The sequence below is a fragment of the Apus apus genome, chromosome 3 (genome assembly GCF_020740795.1).
Source record: "Apus apus isolate bApuApu2 chromosome 3, bApuApu2.pri.cur, whole genome shotgun sequence".
NCBI classification, from domain to species: Eukaryota; Metazoa; Chordata; class Aves; order Apodiformes; family Apodidae; genus Apus; species Apus apus.
Window position 1 is genome coordinate 56,599,461 of NC_067284.1, and position 20,564 is coordinate 56,620,024.

A 20,564-nucleotide genomic window follows, 5' to 3' on the forward strand; every position below is an offset into this window, starting at 1 on the left:
TTTTAGGTGCCTACAGTGTCTCCCTTATGAGTCACATGAAGACTGTCTTTCCTATATATGCCCCCTTTTTTCAGGACTCCTTGTATTTCCTCATTGATCTGAATCCCTGCTCCTTACATTTGTACATAGATATTTTTCTATTTTTACACAGAATTTTTCTCTTGCCTCATTGGTCTCTAGTTTGGTATTTTGAATGTCCCAGGTTACAGCTTCCTTCCTAAAAACTTCTATTTGGATGCCAGTACTTTCCTCCTGAATTTTGTTATGTCCATGGAACATGGAACATGACTGCTGCTTCCTCCCCAGCTTTCTGGAAGCCTGTGCAAAAATCTCAGGAGATCCACCACCTTTGCTCCTGGCAGGCCTGCTGTTATCTAGGATCATTAACCCACCTCTTCTGGAAACAGGAAAAGGATTTCCAGCAGTAAGAAAATGAAAAGAAAGTTAGTGTAGATCGAAGAGAAGGTGGATAAGAGAGCTGAAATGCCACAGACCATGGAAAGCACTTGGAGATATATCTTGGATTGAAATGACTTGTTGGAAAAGTAGTGGTAAGAAGGAAAGTGAAAGGAAGCTTTAACTGAACTAAAAGGAAGTATCTCTGTGACTTCTAGGAATCTCCTGCTTCTATCAGTTAGGCTCATGGGGAGATGCAGGGATACGCATCTCCACTTCTTCTGTGGAAACAAATTCTGTACCTTTTATATGTGTTTTGACTTGTTAATTTAAACAGCAATTCGTAGAATCATTAATGACAGCAGCATATTTTATCCCAATGGGGAGTCAGAAATGTACAGAGGAAGCTTGAGCCAAAAAATGTAAGATGAGAGAACTGCCCTCCCCTTGCATCTGAAACCACAGAAGTGACAAAATCACTGTCTCTGGCACCACTCAAATGTCTGCCAGCCCCTCAGGCAGAATCCCAAGTGGTCTAGGCCTCTGCATCGTATTTAGGTAGCTGTCACGATCCTGCTGAAAAGCAAACATATGATGAGGGAAAAAAGAAAACCAGGTGTAATTCGGACTTCCATATAAGCACAAAACAAAATGAAAACCCAGAAGCATGGTGATGGCTCACTCACAACTCATAGCAGAGATGGTTACGAGCAGCGGATGGGAAGCCAACGCATCAAACACAGCCTCAAAAGAAGAGCCCAAAAGAACTGTAAAACAGAGAGAAACCCAAAGAAAAACATGATAAAAACCAACAAAATGAGAAAAAAATCAAACAGAAATGAATTTAAAACCAATACAATATTGTATCCCTCCAGAAACCTGGGTCTCTTGTTTAGCTGTTGCCATCTCCCAGCATCCTTCTGAGGGCCGTTGGCTCCTGATGTATTTAGTTTCACTTACATACAAAGGATCGAGTTAGCCTGTGTGGTTTGTGCGTGCTCTAAAGTGGCGAGAGGGGTCCCTCTAGAGACTAACTTCCCCCTGCTTACGTATCTCACCTAACAGTATAAAAAACAAGGTTGAGAGCTGCGATGCATGCAGCTTAATCATCGGTCAGCTGTATGGTTCTACAGTGATTCTCCTACCTACAATTATCTGATAACTAGATCTCTTTTCCTCCCTCAATCAAACTGGTCTAATAACCAGCAAGGAAATTTGCTCTTTTTCATCTCTTGCCCTTCTAAAAATGAACGGAGATGTCCCCTTCCCCATTTGAATTCACAGGTTCCCACACAAGATACTTGGATTTTTCTGCAATCACCACCTTGCTTTCTCATCAGCAATGTCCGTACAATCACTGATTTGTCAACTTCACAGGCTTCACTGCTGTCAACTTCAAACATCATCCCCTTCCCCTGATGATTGCTGCAGAGCTCCACCTAGATATAGTGGGGTCTCCACTGTCTGTGGTGGCTTACAGCATGGTGGTTGGAAAGAGAGCAGAATGAAAGTCAGTGCTGCTTTTAGGCCATGGGAGCAGTCGCTGTATCTTAAAATGTGAATTGCAAGGTACGGAAGCATGATGGCCACCCTGATCAGAGGGAAGAACTAGTATTATAATACAGTATATAATCTTAAAACTCAATTCAGTAAAATGAGGAAAGACCTCAGCCAAGAGATACTTATTCCAACAGAATAAAAAGCAATCAACCCAGTGGAGGTTCTTATTTGAATCTCAGTATTATTCTTCCCTAAAAACGTGAAAGTGCTAAGAATTCCGTAGATTTCACAGGAAAATTAGTTTTGAGAGTTACTTGATAGTCTCCTACTATTCTTTCTAATGTAAAAGACCCCAAGGATAACAGTTAAAATGCTCTCTCACCTTGTTTACTTTAGGAGAATTCAAAATTTCCAGTGGATTTTAAAATCAGAAAGAACCAAGGTAATAAATTTGCCTTTCTGAATAGCAAGTGCCAACCCCCTCATCATGTGATTCCTGTGCCAGAACTTGTGCTGGAGATGAGGATGCCTTTTACACATTAGAATCAGGGCTCAGAATGAGCATTTTTTATCAAAAGCTTATTCCAGCTGTAATCCTATCATTCAATTATCATTCGATTTTAACAAGAGAATTTTGGCCTCAGAGCTTTACTGGTTTCTTACAGGCATGGTCCTATAGGGGAACAAGTAGCACAGAACATCCTCATGGAAAGAATGGGGAGCGCTAAGTAAGAAAGATAAGGTTTTCATGTGCTGTAACACAGAACAGGGGAACTACTGAAATGGAAATGTTTTGGAGAGCATTGTACAGAGTTAGTCACATGTCATTTGGGATTTACAGCTCATAATGCTTTCCTGGAGTCAGATGGAGAAGATGGTCCCTTTCTACCAAAAGGAAAAAGACAAAAGACAGTCGTGGCAATCCTGAGATGCAGCAAAGCTAAAATCTCTCCACTCCTTGGATAGACATGTAAACCACACTTCCCTCCTTCCAGAGTAAACCCTTACCCTTAAGCCATAGGGTGCTTTGAGATGTAAGTCTAAGAACATCCATGTTGGAAAGGATCCAACAGGCACAGAATAATTTAATATTTAATTATTTACACTGAATAATTGGATATTTAATACCAAGAGAGAAAGCATAGGACAGGCACTCTGTAACCTGGCAACAAATGCACTTACCTGATGGAGGGCAGACTTGACCTGCAATCCAACTCAACATTCACTTGCCCAGGGAGTGAAGCCCCTGTTCCCTCACCACCGGACACAGTAATAGTTTTCTGTTCCTCTCTCTGTAGTCCAGTGGGAAGAATAATCAGAGCTTCAAGTGGAACAGCATCGATCAGAAGGAATGACACATTTAGGTGTACCGTATGCCCCCCCACAGCTTGGCAGTAAAGGCACTCAGAAATGGAAAATGGGATCTCAGTTCCCTGCAGGCATATATGGGATTTGAGCCTGAGCTGTTGTTTTTTTTTTTTTTTTTTTGGAGTCTTCTCCCTCAGGCCTAGCACAAGAGCTCTAGCCAGAAAACTGCTACATGAAATAAACCCACCAACAACCTGATGTAAATGATCTGAGGTTACCCTCACTGAACCAGGCCTTCCAGGGGTGGAAAGCAGAGAGAGAAACAGCTCGTTATAACAAGATACAAGACTCCCTGCTTGCTAACAGATTTTCAAATTCATCAGCTTTTCAGTCTGCTTTTCATACATTTAGTTTCAACTGCATTGGCTTTCTGTAGTTACGTTTTAAACCAGAACATGAGACCCTTCTCAAGTCTAAATTTGCTACACCAACAATGAGAGTAATGAGAACCTTTACACAATGCTCACAATGCTCTGTTTTATAACTAACCCATTCCCACATAAATGACATTTCTATAATACATGTGCAATATATTTAAAGACATAGGTGCATTTTTTCCTTTTCCTCATCTCTATGTGAACCAATGTGACCAAGCTGTGTTTTCAGCCTTTTCTCCAATTACTTTTTTACAATACAATGTTTAAGACAAAAATCTTTCTTTCCCAAGCTAATGTAGTAGACCATGTACTACAGCTTCACAAATCTGTTTATTCTATGTCAAAATGTTAATCTTCTACATAACATTACAGTTTTACCTATATTTCAATTACAAAGTAAGCATAAAAGCTAGTGGGCTTCTACGTTCAAATATTTGGGGTCTTACGATGTTAATATTCTTTGTGTTATTTTATAGCTCATTTTACAGTGGGGGGAAACTACTTAGTAGAAAAACATAGCATACTCTCCTCTTCTAATACCTTGTTCACTGCAGCGAAGTTTATTTTTAACACTGTGCACAGGCATTTGGAAAATAAATACGTTTTTCTCCATTAGCTGACACAGTACTGCAGCCCTCATCATGCTTGTCTGAACAGGGTATGTTCAGGCTATGTTCTCCCTACAACATCTTCTTTCTGCCACAGATTCACAGAGCCACCCTCAAACATGCACAGTGTCTTCAGCAAGGCACTGCAAACTACTGCAGTGCAGTCTGAGCCACGAGGAGATCTCATCAATGGACTGCAGCTGACTAAGCTAAAAAAATGCTTGCTGAGCGTGAACAGCCCAGTGTTAGATCCTGCAACGGGAGAGAGACTCTGGGAAAACATAACCTCTCCTCTATGTTCAAACAAGTAATTAAGACCAAACTGCTAAACTTTCAACCACTTTCAATTAATATTTGTGGAGCCACACAGAATATGTTTCTGAAGACACAAAGAAACTATAATGCTTGCTGTACTGCACATCAGGGACAAAAGTAGCAGACCTGAACAAAGCAAGTAGATCAAGGAGTTACTATACAAAACCTGACACACATTAGCATAGAAGACCTTCATGACTCAGACCACCTCCACTATACAAGCATATGTTGTTCATCATATTATCTGTAACAACATTTACATCTGTTTTCCTCTTCTAGCTGAAATGTTCTCAGCCTTCATTCTCCGAATCGAAAACATTCTGTTAGCCCAGCTCTCTGCTATAAAAGTTAATGCAAGATGAAATTTTGCCTTGTGCACTTTCCATAGAAGATACTTCCACAAAATTTAAAAACCCCAACTTTTCAATTCATTCCCCAGTGCCTTAGCTCTGTTGTACTAAGATGTGCACCAACACCAACTATTTATACTGCTGCATGGCCAAGGTGGGTGGTACAACTGGGACAGTGAATAAAACTGCTCATGTCTCTATCTGAACCATGACAGAAGGCTGTATCTAGAGAAAACAGTTAAATCCCTAGAAAAGCTCTCTGCATCCTGTAATATAAAATTAGTTATGGAAGGTCTTGGGATTCACCCCAAACCAGACTTTTTCATGGGAGGGGAAAGGAAAAAAAATCACAAAGGGAAAACAAGACTTGTTTCTCAGAAAAGTACCCTCTGTATCTGAAAGTACTTAATGAGAGCTGAACTAACAGATACCCTCCATAAGCCATCCCTTCTTAAGCAGATCTCCAAGCCTTCCATGATTGAGAAACAAATGGCTTTAACTACTGCCTACTTCAAACCCACTTGGATGGGAACCCTTGTGATGATGAAGCATATAACACAACAGCATAAAAACCTATGCTTCCTTGCCACTAAAGTTATACAATAGCACAAATCCTGGGAACGTTCTATGGAGATAAAAGTATTGTGGTAAAAATGGGGTGCAGATGTTCTGAAGGAAGACCACTGATATGCAAAAGAACATCAGTTCTCTCCTTTACTTCAATTTGAAAAACATTTCTAAGAAAATTTTATATTTAACTGTTTTCCTGCTGCTGGGCTAGTTGGCTTGTGTGCAACCACAAAGTGAAGCCACTGCAAAAATCTCAGAGGAGAGGGAAAGTAAAGCACTCTAAAGCAAGCTCTTGTAATAGTAGATGGCAGAGATGGCCTATACTCACACCTGCTTCACCTAGCATCACACCATGATCAAGGTAAAGAGAAAGGCTCTTTGCAAGAATGAGGCAAACAGATACTGAAGTCCACCTCAGATCAGTCTGAAGTTTTCTGTCAGGTATGCCATGAGAACTCTGAAACATGCCACAAGGCCACAGGGTCACAACAGCAACCTCTGATTTGTCCTGTATTCCTTTCCTGATGAGTTCTGATGTTTGAGCACCTTCTTGAAAGCTGTTGAGTATCAAACCCGTGTTTTCATGAAGCTATTCTGTAACATCAAGGTCCCACTTATCAGTGATACCTCTCAGCTCAGAAGCCATTCTGATATTTGTGAAACTAGAACAGTTCTCCTTGCCCCCAAACACATGAGCATCACTTTTTATCTACAAAGAATTTCACCTTCCAGAAATTGAAGGCCCCTTCTATTTTTCTGTAGCTGGCCCTTCCCTTTACCATAGCACACTCTGTCCCATTGCTGCTACTTAGACCAGTCTCTGACCTGCACACATGTCCTGTATTCCTCTTCCCAATGCATACTGACTACCTGTGGCAGCAGCAAGTGATCTCATTAATAAATGCACTGCTTTATTAGTTTACATTTATCACCTGCTTCACAGAATGTCTTGCTCCTATGTAACCAAAGAGAACAGAAGCTCTCTCATTCACTTCTCAAGGCTTTGTAAGTCTGTGAAATACTATAAAATTCCTTTTATTCGCTTTCTTGCTCAATATATAATCACAATCTCTTGAATTCCTCTTCATGTGAGTTTGCCATTACTGTGTTTTGAATACTGTTTAAATCTTCAATACTTTCTTTGAAACTGGATGGGTGGTATGCATCATCAACAGTTATCTCATCTAGATTTGTATAAAAGCACTAAAAAAAGGGTTTTGTAGCTTTTAGCATCCTGTTCAATACGGACCACCACAACTGCATCACTAGCTCGATAGATCTCATCTGCTAACCTGCCTCCAGTCCTAAAGAAGGTTCTTCTGGATATGATATACTCATAGAATGGTTTGGATTGGAAGGGACCTTAAAGATCATCTTGTTCCAACCCCCGTGCCATGGGCAGGGATACCTCCCACTAAACAAGGTTGCCCAGAGCCCCATCCAGCCTGTCATTGAACACTTCCACAGAGGAGGCTTCCACAACTTCCCTGGGGCAACATGTTCAAGTGCCTCATCACACTCACACTAAAGAATTTCTTCCTAAAGTCTAATGTCTACCTTCTTCCAGTTTAAAACCATTACCCTGCATCCTATCACTACAAGCCCTTGTAAAGTTTCTCCCCATCTTTCCTGTAGCCCCTTCAGATACTGGAAGGCCACTATAAGGTCTCCCCAGAGCCTTCTCTTCTGCAGGCTGAACAACCCCAGCTCAGCCTGTCTTCACAGGAGAGGTGCTCCAGCCCTCTGATCATCTTCATGGGCCTCCTCTGGACTCTCCCCAAGAGCTCAATGCCCTTTTTATAGAATCATAGAACAGAATCATAGAATGGAATCATAGAATGTACTGGGTTGGAAGGAACCTCTAAGTAGGAACATCTCACACTAGACCAGATTGCTCAGAGCCCCATCAAGCCTGACCTTGAATGTCTTCAGGGATGCAGCCTCCACCACCTCTCTAGGCAACCTGGTCCAGTGATCCCCCACCCTCATATTAAAGAACTTCTTCCTCATGTCCAACCTAAATCTAGCTTGAAACCATGACCCCTTGTCCTAACAGTACATGCCCTTCTGAGCAGCTCTTCCCCAGCCTTCTTATAGGCCCCTCACAGGTATTGGAAAGTCATTGCAAGGTCCCCTTGGAGCCTTCTCCAGGCTGAACAAACCCAATTCCCTCAGCCTGTCATCATAAGAGAGGTGCTCCAGCCCTCTGATCATTTTTCTTGCCCTCCTCTGGACACATTACAACACGTCCACATCCTTCTTGTGTTGGGGGCTCCAGAGCTGGACACAGCACTCCAGCTGAGGTCTCACCAGGGCAGAGCAGAGGGGCAGAATCTCCTCTCTCGATCTGCTGCCCACACTTCTCTTGATACAGCCCAGGATGCAGTTTGGCCTTCTGGGCTGCAGCTGCACATTGGTGGCTCATGTCCAGCTTTTCATCCACTAGTAGCCCCAGGGCTTCTTCCACAGGGCTGCTCTCTAGCATGTCTTCCCCCAGCCTGTATTGATATCTCTGGTTGCCCCAGTCCAGGTGCAGGACCCTGCACTTGGCCTTGTTGAACCTCACGAGGTTCACCTGGGCCCACTTCTCCAGCTTGTCCAGGTCCCTCTGGATGGCATCCTGTCCCTCTGGCATATCGACTGCACCACCCAGCTTGGTGTCATCAGCAAACTTGCTGAGGGTGCTCTCAGTGTCTCTGTCAGTATCATTAATGAAGATATTAAACAACACTGGTCCCAGTATGGACCCCTGAGGGACACCACTTGTCACCGTTTCCCATCTGGACATTGAGCCATTGACCACTACCCTCTGGATGTGACCATCCAGCCAATTCCTTATCCACTGAACAGTCCACCCATCAAACCTGTATCTCTTCAACTTAGAGAGAAGGATGTTGTGGGCGACTGTGTCAAAGGCCTTGCAGAAGTCCAGACAGATGACATCCATAGGTCTTCCCTTGCCCACTCATGCAGTCACTCCACTGCAGAAAGCCACTAGGGTGGTCAGGCAGGATCTGCCCCTAGTAAAGCCATGCTGGCTGTCCTGAATCACATCCCTGTCCTCCATGTGCCTTAGCATATCTTCTAGGAGAATCTGTTCCATGATCTTCCCAGGCACAGAGGTGAGCCTGACAGGTCAGTAGTTCCCAGGATCCTCCTTTCTACCCTTTCTAAAAATGGGTGTAATGTTTCCTTTCTTCCAGTCACCAGGGACTTCAACCTGACAGCCACAGCTTTTCAAATATCATGGAGAGTGGCTTGGCAACTGCATCTGGCAATTCCTTCAGGACTCTGGGATGCATCTCATCAGGTCCCACGGACTTGTGTATGTTCAGGTTCCTCAGATGGTCACGAACCTTGTCTTTGCTTATGGTGGGAGGGACTTTGTCTCCCTGGTCTCTATCCTGTGGGCCATCAACTTGAAATCCATGAGGAGAGGGGTTGCCAGCGAAGACTGAGGCAAAACAGTTGTTGAGAAACTCAGCCTTCTCCTCATCTGTAGTTACCAGTCCATCACTGTGGCTCATCAGGAGGGGTAGCTTTCTTTAACCTTCCTTTTCTGGTTTACACACCTGTAGAAGCCCTTCTTGTTTTTCTTTATATCTCTTGCCAAGTTCAGCTCCAGCTGACCCTGGGCCTTCCTGACCTCTTCCTACACAAATGGGCAATGTCCCTATACTCTTCCCAGGATACCTGTCCCTGCTTGTGTAGTTCCATCCTTCCTTTTAGTTTGACCAGCAGGTCTCAACTCAGATATGCTGGTCTCTTGCCTTCCTCGCCTGATTTCCTACACCTGGGGACTGAGATTATGTTGGTGGCCTCAGAACTGGACACAGTACTCCAGGTGGGGTCTCACAAAAGCAAAGCAGAGGGGGAGAATCACCTCTCTTAACCTGCTGATCACACTTCTTTTGGTGCAGCCCAGGATATGATTGGCTTTCATTGACTGGCTTTTTTATCCTACAGGTAGGGTACATGTAACTGGGGAGATGCAGTCCTCCTGCATTCTATTGAATCTGGCATGTGCAATACTGAGTTTTGAAAGATACAGTGTTTGTTCACACCCCATGGACCAGAATGAATACTCAAAACACTCCTTAAGAACAAGATCAGTAGAAATGTGGCTTGCTGGGATGTAACTAGAGAAAGTTTGCTCTGCTTTTCTAAGGGAAACAAGTGTTCTCTGCAGCATTTGTGTATATAGACAAGGGCAACCTAGTCCATATAATACAACTGAATTTTCAAAACCACCAGCCCTCGAGAGAGTCCACAATTCAAGAAATGACACTGCAAAAGACAATGTTTCTCTGTTATTTGAGTGGTGGCAATTACTCTTGTTCTTCAAGGAGGCAACAAACTCTTAAAGATCTGAACACAACAAGAACTCTATGATACAGCCTGGTCAAAGTTGTGTTTTCAGTTCCCCTGTCCTGTTACATTATTATATTTGTCATAAGACAAATTCAGAACCTGATTTCCTTTATCTAAAAGTTTAACTATGAGATTATCAACATTTAACAAAACTTTGGCATGAAAAGCATGAAAATTTTCATTTTTTCCTCTACTTATAGTATTTGTAAGCAGCACAAGTAACAGAGCTGTAGCAGTTGTGACAGCAGTTTACAAAACAAGGGTGTGAAAGGGCCCAGAAACTTTGCTCAGGACAGTATGAGCCTGATTGAGGCTGCAATGACAGTGGTGATGGGCTTGCTCCCCAGCATGAGCTGACACAAATTATCTTTAGCACATTGGAGACTTCAACTTACAAAAATTCCCAAAGGAAGGATGTGACCATCCACATTGGTCCACAAAATGGGCCTGATTTCTAAGAGAAGTACTCTAGTTGAGGTGCAGAGTTGCCCAGTGAAGGAGCTGTGATGAGGTGGGAAAGGAGGTAAGCAGACTGTGTAGCATCAGGGAGGACGAACAACAGATCAACAGAACCTTTACAGAACCTCTGAACCTGTGGAGTGTTAGTCACATCTTATTTGGGATCATAAAGTAAAGATCAGGAAGCTGCAATTCAAGGAAGAAGGGACAGCTAGCAGTTTACCTAAAAGGAGCAACAGATGGAGACTCTCAAAAGGAGGGACACTAACAGCAGAAGAGAGGCTCCTACTCCACAAGCAGATGTGCACTTGCAGTGCATACATATATTTAGTCACCTGGGAACTGGTGAGGAGGAACAAGACATGTCAGGTGAGCCAGCTGGGCCTGAACCAAATGTCCATAAGAAGAAGCAAAGGCCACTGAAGACTTCTTCCTTCAGGAAATGGAAGCCCCATCTACTGTCCTGATGTGATGTCTCTGTTTTAGTAAATATGTAAGTATATAGCACCAGAAAATTGTTACTAAGGGTAATGGACTGGGAATACTTCAAGAATTATAACTGACAGTGGTCCCTTGAGAAGCAAGTCAAACATACCCTGCCGAAAACAGATCACAGACCTTAACCAGTATTTGCCACCATTCAAACAGGAGAGAATGGGGCTTGGAGGAGCAAGGAGGAGACATAGAGAAATGAGCATTGCCTCTAACAGTTTTGTCAACCTGCCTATCTTTTTCTTCATTTCCCTGTCCTCACAAGTGTTTGAGAAGAAAACCTGGAAAGACTAAGATTTCATTTTTTCTCTTGCACTAGATGTCTGACCTGTTTATCATACTAGCCAGAGACCCTCTTACTAGCCAGGATGTTGTCTTTGATCCAAATACCAGAAATTCTGATGGCAGCCAAAGCAAGAGCCTTCATTCAGACCCTAAACAATTCTCAACACACAATGGATACCCAATGGCTAAATGCCTGATGCATAACCTCTCTACCTGTTCAAAGGAGTAACTATCAAAGACTGACTTCTACAACCCTCAGAGGAATATCAAGTAATGAGACTGCTGAGAGCAGCTGAGTTCTGCTGATTACTAACAAGGGAAAAAATGCTGCTGATGCTTCCTTACACACCTTCTGGCTCCAACCACCTTCTGTCTTTATAGTGCAATGTGATCTCTGATAGACTGTTATCCAGGAGATTTCATAACGTCTGGCAAGGGGTGCAATAGCTTTTATCCAAAGCTGTTTGTGCTAACATTAGCATCCCACATAAGGCAGATCAGTTTTGTTTTCCTAGAAGCACAGAATACATTCTGATTCAGAATAAATTTGGATTTTGTCAAGCCAAGTGGCCCATAACGCCACAAATGCTGAGAAATTGAGTTAAACTGTCAGGTACCTATCCTCAGTAAAAACATACAAGCCAAATACATAGTGCTCATCAGAGGCTTATCAGAGTAACAGCTCCCTAGGTAACAGGTACTGTGGTAGCCCTTGAAAGAGGGTCTGGAAAGGCAAAGTGGTAACAACTAGCGCGCGAGGAACTAATGCTCCATGAAGATCACGAACAATAGAAATGATCCCACCTCAAAGCTTTAATCAATCTCTAGAAAATCAGAATGAGACCTTTTTAGTGACATCTTATGCTGTCTGCCTACTAAGGAAATTCTTGCCTTTTCATATAAAAAACAAATCGTATCGTTTGGCATCAGTGAATTACACACAGAAAAACTAAATACATAAAATCAGTGCCAATGCAGCTTTCTAAGAGGATTTTGCTCTACAGAATCATTGGCTTTTCCCTTTTTCAAAATCAAAGGTCCCTTCAAAACAGAAAAGCGACCAAAACCAAGAAGGCACAAGGTAAATTAAAACACCAAAACAAAACCACAGCATCCTAAAGGTCAGGCCCATTATCTGTAATACAAGCAAATAATTCAGAGTCTTTCTGAAAAGCTGACAAGCAAGACTGAGGTAATGAATTTCAGATGATGTGAAAACAGCAAGTACTTTTTATGGTATTGTTTATAAATTATGTCAACATTCTGAAACTGTAAGGAACTGCACAGATCCTACTTGAGCAGAAAATGCCTCTTAATAAATAATTACAACTGAAATAAAAATTCAGACACACTTCCAGAAAAAGAGAAAATGAGCTCCTTCCCCTACTTATCTTGTACATTATACCTCAGAATCAACTCACAAAAATCTAGCCTCAAGATGCTAATGTTATAAATCTGCTAATTGTATTCTTCATGGATGAAGGAACTTAAAGAGAATGGAGAACGAAGAATCTACCTTGGCTTGAAATAACATCCTTGGTGAAATAAAAGAGAAAGTTCTTAAATAAAAAAAAAACCACAAGCCAGAAAACATCCCATTTCCCTGGTCTTCATACTGCCCTTCACTCGGATCTTTTTCCTAATCCTCAGTGCATTATTTGGGCAGCAATCAGACCATGCTTCTCTAGGCAAATATCTCAAGTCAGGTAAGTGGGACTCAACAGTAGTATTAGGCAGCAAAGACACAAAAGGATCAGTCTGGTGACTGTAACATAATATTAAAAGGGATTGAAATAAATATGCCTGTATTTCTTATGGTATCATTGCTTTCTTCCTGCTCCCTAACCATATCCTGCACTACAGAGTCTCTGAATATAGCTTTCACATTGTCAACATTTTCTGGAAAAACAATTATCTTACAGATGGAAAAAAGATGTGCAGGCCAAAAGGTACAAGCCTAGGATGATAAACAGAGAGATAATCTGAGCCCTCCCTGCTTGTGCTGTATTCTGAAATAAATCTAGGAATGCTCTGATTGATATCTAGGGCATCTGAAGCTTAGCTCATCCTTGTGAGTGACATGAGATAACAAAGTGCTGGTAAAATGACTGAAGATAACATGTGGTGCAAGTTACCCCCCCTGCCCTTACCTCCCTTCCAAGCAGGCACACTGAAATACTCCTGCTAAGAAATCTGGTCAAAACCAACACCAGGCAAGGGTGAGAACAGTTATTACAGGCTGCAGTTCACAGGAAGCTCAGCGTCACAGATCAGGTCAGCCTCTAACTCCTAGAGATTTTTAATAGAATGCTTTAAGAATGCATGGACCTGGCTCCCTAGATCTCAGAGAACTGAACTAGACCAGTCCCCTGGGACTACAGAAGTTACATGGCTCACCCTCTTTACTTGGCCATAATGTATGCAACAAGTATTCCAAGACTGTGGAAAACATTATTATCCTGAAGGAAAAAAGAAAAAAAAACACAACCAAACAACACACCTTTTAAGACAAAAGCAAGGATCCCTTCTTAGATTTTCACCTCAGTTAAAGTCACCTGCTGCTTCTCTCCTGGCAGAAAATGCCACCCAGTATAATGACAAAACATAACAACCACAAAACAAACAGAATCTTTCCATGCCTAACCAGTTGCAGAATTGGAAAAAAATACTTTAAATTTACTTACTGGCCGGACTTCACCAGTAGTGTTGGTATACTGACGGGCCAGACCAAAGTCTAACATGTAGCACTTCCTGTATGTTGAAGGTAAGCGACCCATGGCAAAATTGGACTAGACAAAGATAGCAAGAGAAAAAAAAAAAACATTTTGATACCAGTAACTTGTTTAAGGGTGGCCGTCACATAGCCCCACATGCATCTGGTGGAAACATGTCTAAGAGAATAATTTTAAGATGCATCTCAAATATAATCATTAGAGAATCATGGCCATGATAAGCAGTTAGCTCTGCAGATAAGTGACTGGAGTCTCAAAATAATTAAAATTCACATTAGCTTAGATAAATTTCAGCTGCTATGAAAAAGAGCTACATTTAACACCACTAGCTCTGCAGTGAGAGCTCCATCACTTGCATAACAGGCTGGAGTTACTGTAGATAAATGCTTCTGTTCACAGTTCAGCTGCTATCATGCATTATTCTGCCCTAACTGTATGGCATTACCTAAATTTACCTGAACATTCAGATATCTGAAAAAACACTGGATTTGGTTCTTAGTAAATAAACTGACAACAAGCAAATGGAGCAGCTCTTTATTAACCCCCATCTTAAAGTTATATCTTTACCATAACGGATGGCTACTAAAGGGTTTGTAGCCAGTCACGTAAGTGACTGATTTTCAGCTGAATCCAATTAGCCAAAACTGACTGATTTTAAAAGCAGCAAATTATTTTGATGGAAGGAAGATGGTTCGAGAGGTGGCAACAAGTGTTGAGGTCAAGTAGTGAGGAGCTGCAGGAAAAAGACTAGCTCCTACAGTGAGGCTTGGAATCATTGTGCTTTACCTAGGCAGATGACCAACATTGTGACAGCATGGAAACTGTGCTCCATTTTTATTTTTATTTTTTTGCAATTGCTCAGAAAAGATTCAAGAGGATTATTTAGATAAGTCAAATACATGAAATCACATTTATTAAAGTGATAGGTGATACAGCAAGATATCCTTTCTGAACCCCTTTTATAGTAATAATTGGTTGGACTCCAAAAGTTTATTAAAAATTAGGTTGCTTCATCATGTGATCTTGACTGGTACAAGTATGACTGACAGCTATTAACCCACCATGGAGCAGCCTCTGCTGATAAAAGCTAGTTTACTGTGCACTTAAAGGAATGACAAAACAGTATTATTATTCTGTACTTATAGAAAAAAGCCACTGTGCCATACAGTGGGAGTGTGCAAGGAGGCCTAAATGCCTCTACTGAGATCTGCCCATATTCAGACCCTCCTTATTGAGTCAAGCAGAACAGACAGACATAGGACCAGAAGGAAAATTTCCAAAACAACATACAGGCTTGATGTCACGATGCAGGAATCCCACAGAGTGAATGGCTTCTATTGATTCCAGAATCTGTTTGCCTAATCGCAGCGTTGTGCTCAGTGTGAAAGTCCCTCTAGGCTGACTCCTTCTGAGATCTGCAAGATTTCGGCCCTGAAATAAACAATACAACACATAAAGCATCACACTAAAGCACTGCAATTTCTAGCATGCATCCTGAAAAAAAGCTGTGTCCTGCTTTGAGCCAGGATAGAACACATTTCCATTTTGTGATTTTACTTTTCAATTAAGTCCCTTCTAAGTAGCTGCAGTTGCTGAAATTAACAGCATGTTTTCCAGTCAGTGTCTGCCTCTAGGCCTGGTAATGCCTGATGTTTACAGATATGGCGAGATAATGGTTATGTAGAACCAAGGCCACTGCTTGGTTCTGCTAAACATCTTATGCTCCAGAACCAGAAGGGAGTATGGGGTCACACCTGATACCCTCCTGTGGGGAGGAGCAGACCAGACAGGTGACCAAAATTGACCAAACATAGTATCCCATCCCATACATATCATACTGGATATAAAGCTGATGAATCACAAGGGTCAATGCTCGCTCTCCTTCTCCATGGCTGATGTCCTGGGAGGATTCCATCAGCTCATCTGCCTTTGATCCAGATCCCTGTATTCCTATGCCCCAGCTACCGTTTGCCACCGACTCCAGAAGCCTAGTCCAGGACTTTTCCAGGGCCTACCCTGCAGGCTCAGTGGTGATGTGGGCATTATTGGGGGAAGAGAGCGATAGTGCTTTTGTGTATATTTGTATATATTCCATTACTTTTCCTTTTCATCACTACTGCCTGATTAAATCTGCGTAGTTTAGTTTCCAACCAATATAAGTCTCTCTTTGTTATTCCCTCCCTTCTCCCTATAAGGAGAGGGAAGGGGGTTAACAGAAAGCAACCTGTCATTCATTTAATTGCCAGTCCAGCATTAAACTGTGACAAGCAGAAGTGCTAGTCAGACAGGTGCTCACCTTGTATCTGCTCTATTTCTTGTATATGATCTTCCAATACTTAGTTTTAACTTTTGAGTGATGTATTTGAAGTAAGAAGATACCAGGCCATTACCTGGGAGCTGAAGTACTGTTTGGGAAATAGGCATAGCATGGACAGCAATGCCTTAGACTGTATGAGCCCAGCATCTCTTTACTGTTAAGCCCAGGCTATACAGAAGGTGATTTAAGAACAAGCTTACACTATTCTCTGAGATACCTGAACATTAAAGCAGTACAAATATGATAAGCATGTCACAAAAACACTATCTGCAGTATCTGTGCATGAAAATACAAACAATTTAGAAAAAAACAAACAAAACCAACAACAACAAAAAAGAACTACAGACTAAATACCAGAAGCATCACAGTATTCTTTGAGCTCTGCCATCTAAGTTTTGTCTATACAAATCTACAAATCTAAAGAGGTAAAGAGAAAGATGTCAAAATTAGTAAATTTTATGGCAGAATATCCCTCTAATCCATAGATTGATCTAACGGATTGATCAGAAACATAAAGACTAAGAGTCCACAGTTTCAGAGAACATGCATCAAGAACAAAAGTTGCGGGGACATGATGGTTACCACTACAGAATCTCTTGATTCTGCTTCTACACACATGCTGACAATACAAGTCCAGATGTATTCAAACAAAATTCACAACTGAAGATATCGAACAGATTCGAAACATTTGATGAGAAAACACAGATTGCTCTACAAACTGGTGAAATGCCACCTATTCATCTACCCATTTCCAGTTCTCAAGTTACTTGTAGACATTAAGCAGACAAGTGCAACTAGTCTCTCAAATTGGTTTGACCCATGTTGCACTCCAGGGCTCTGGTCTCTTGAATAACCGTGCTTGATAGAGGTTAGCTAACATAGATATAGCCAATCCACAGCAACTGCCTCAGGTTTGCTCCTTAGCAAGTAAGAGTAAGCCGCTTCTCTAAGGCTTTTTTTTTTAATTTATGTGACAGTTTACTAGAGGCACCACAGATTTGTTGTCACTGTCCTGAAAGATCTAATTTACTGAACTGACAGCAGATGTTTCTTTCTATTGTAAAGTCACTGCGTGGACACTAACTCTCTTATCCAATGGTAACAGGGAAAGGCAAATTTTTTAAGAGCCACACACTGAAATGTGCCGTAATTTTCCCCATCTGGTCTGGGAGACAATCTTAGGCACCTACTCTCCAGAAACAGCCATAGACGTGTGAATATCCAATACTGCCCCCATGAAAAGACAGCAAGTGAGCATTATTTTCCAAATAAACACTATCAGGCTAGCTCAGAAGCAGAGCAGACGCAATGAGTTGTAAAGTTTAGAGTGGAAGCCTCAGTCCCAGTGACTCAAGAGACAAGGATAACTGCAGTACAAAACAGTCAGAGGGACACATGATAAATCATGCCTCAGTGGACCTTGAAGTTGAAGGAGAATTTTAGCCTGAAGAGTGATGGTGCAAAACGAGCTAATGCTGTAAGTATGAAAATAATGAAATTATTTTTAGCTCTGCCTCCTCTACAAGCTCAGCTCCTCCTCTACAAGCTCAGCTCCATAGCCAAGAACAGGCCAGCAAGCATGAGATTCTGTGCAGAGTTGTTTTTTTCCCAAGGTATAGCCACCTTCATCAGGCTTCTTAAGGACAGGATTGAGTGTTTAGAAGCCTTGTTGTCCTTCCATGAGCTCCAGATTAGCACTTTCAAGAATTGTATCCACACTGACACTGCAGCAGCAGCAGCAGCAGCAGCTAGGGTTCATTAGAGAGCAAAATGTTTTTTCTATCTGTAAGAGTAGCTGGGACGCCAACAGAGTGTAAAAGGCAAACACAAGCACCACGAATTTACTGGTTGTATATATCTGCCTTGCAAAATAGCATTAAACTTCAAAAGAATAGGAAGTTTATTTTAAGAAGTGCTGGGGTCTCCTCGTGTCTTTTTTATTTCATTCACCATTCACTGATTAAAAATAACCTTCCAGTTTCTGCAGCAGCTTACTTCTCACTACTTAGTGCCTTCTCACTTTCCTTCAGCATGTTCTAGCACCCAAATGATAAATAAAGAAACATAACATGGGCTGTAAGCTTTTCAGCAGAAGGGCGGACTTGTACTGTATAACCATACAGTGCTTTGAACAGCAAAGCCCTGACCACCCAAGCTGCCAGAAAGATAGGACAAGTTCCCTGTCAACTCTTATGTTTGTTGCTGAAACAGGTCAGCTTCCTAGGTGACTGTGTCAGAAAGAAGCACCTTTAGCTTGAAAATATTTTTTCCTTGAGCCAGGGACAATGTCCCTCTCCCTTAAAGGCCTTTCCTCCATGTGTTTTTGACTCAGCCATCTCTTGCCACTTGTTACCCTCCAACTCTTTCTCCTGTGACTACTTGCTGTAAAATAAAGCTGCTTCATGAAAAAGAAAGCTGTTTTCATGACAGTGCCACCACATTTGGTCTCTGAAGATCTAACTATGTATGGGTTTTTGCTGAATTTCATGCTGAAGCATGCAGAGGTCCATGAAGTTCCTGCTGTTAATGTGGCTTGTGTTAGACACCCATGTAAGATTTCTGCTGACTAACTCTGATAGGAGTAGCTGGCTGCCTAGCAGTACAGTCACCACGTACTAGCTACCCAAGTATTTACCCATATTGACTTAATATCAGCAGTGTTCAAACAGGAAAAAACACTTTCACAGCAAAGCCAAGTTACTGCTGAGCTTGGCAGAGACGGGGAGAGAGAGAACACTCCCTTTCAGAGAGAAGCCTGTGCTGCTGGTGTGAGACCACTGGCTCTCGCCTCACCCTGAGCTCCGCTAACAAGACACATTTTGAATGTCACAGAGCTCAGCAGGAGATAATTTAAACAGCTGCCACTGCTCCACTATATTGTGGGTAGCTCCTGTGAGCAGTCTGAATTGAGTGTTTTCCACACAAAACTGACTGAAAGTCATCTTAAACAGAAAAGCAGAGCTATGGAATATCTTAGTGCATCCTGATAACCAGAGCTATCCCAAGGGATGTAACAGCAACACCATCCTTTCTCACTGTCTGCCAGTCCTCCCACTTTCTATGTACAATAAAGTCCGTACACCAGTGCTTAAACTTATTCTCTCACTGCAAATCCTTCCCTGTGATGCCATCCTCATGGGACAGAGGGGAACAGGGAAGCACAGAACTTACCTGAAGTTGCATAACCACATAATTAAATTTTTCATTCCTTCCACAGCCAATAAATCTGCAAACATGATCCTTCCCTGAAAAGAAACAGAAACACATGGAATAGAACACAAGATTAAAACCCTGTGATCCAAGATTTTTAGAAAAATGGTTTCTGACTGAGGGCTTGTAACTGTAAGTGGCATCAGGCACCTGGAAGTTTGGCAGAACAGGCTGATTTTGTCTGTGCTTCTCAAACCCATAGCTCAGTAGAATACTGACATTCAACAAGAAAACGGTCTTTGAAACAGCCATGAGTGTAAATTAACGTCAAAGATCCTTGAATCCTCAAACTGACACAGGGCACAAGTGGGAGTGTGACAAACTGCAGTTTATACCATCACGTGCATGCACCACCACAGCCACCACCACCCCTAAACTAAACCATTGGTAGCACACATGGCCACAGGTTCACTAGCAGCACACTTAAAGTCATTACACCAACTTTACTCAGTAAATGCTGACTTTTACACACCACCACTACACTTGCCTATTAGCATTGCTTACCCTGGAACAGTTACACTAATGCTACTTTCAGCATGGACAAACCTTGATTTTAATAGCCAAATATAAAAAAAGAAAGATGCTTAAGGAAAAACTCAATTGAAACATTTAAGCAATTTCATATAAAAGCAGGAAATAAACATCGGCAATTTAATGTCAAGTTCTGGCATGGTGTTAGAAGTATAAACTACATCTATTCAGGCAAAATCAAAACAAACTAGTCACCCCATAACACTCAGCTAGTCCTCTGGGTTCAATCTCTGTGGCACAAAATGCTGCAACATCTACAATTCACCGTGTGGTACTAGGCAAGACCTATTGTACAAAAGAAAAAAAAACAGAATAAAATGCAGAGGGAGGAGAGGCTGTGGTTTCAGATTCTGATCTGTAATGGATTTGTGATGGTGTGCTCTCTGTATTAGTAAAAGAGGAAGCATGATGCATGCATTCCTCTAATAGCAGACTACTGATAACAGAGTAAACGTTGATGCACACTGCAATGGTGACCATTTGTGTCCTGGTAGGGTTTCTAAGCTGGGAAGACAGTGAGTACTTCCCTGTATTTCTTTGTAGCACTCGAGCAATGATGATTTTAATTAGTTTTTAAATATAAGCTTATTGCTTTATACTTCCCACTTTTAAAATAAAAAAGGAAGATCATGAACACATACAGTAATCAGTATTTAGCACTGCCTGTAACACCCTCGGTTGTG

General features: G+C 41.8%; 1 protein-coding gene across 1 annotated transcript in view; it reads right to left on the reverse strand.

Moving 5' to 3' along the window:
• TTBK1 (tau tubulin kinase 1) overlaps positions 1–20,564 on the reverse strand; it is a 103,847-nt gene that overhangs the window by 49,306 nt on the left and 33,977 nt on the right. The window contains exons 4-6 of the mRNA XM_051613983.1: positions 19,312–19,385; positions 15,114–15,254; positions 13,776–13,880 (exon numbers count right to left, since the gene is read on the reverse strand). Of these exons, the coding sequence (XP_051469943.1) occupies positions 13,776–13,880; positions 15,114–15,254; positions 19,312–19,385 (320 nt within the window). The remainder of the gene's footprint in view (positions 1–13,775; positions 13,881–15,113; positions 15,255–19,311; positions 19,386–20,564) is intronic.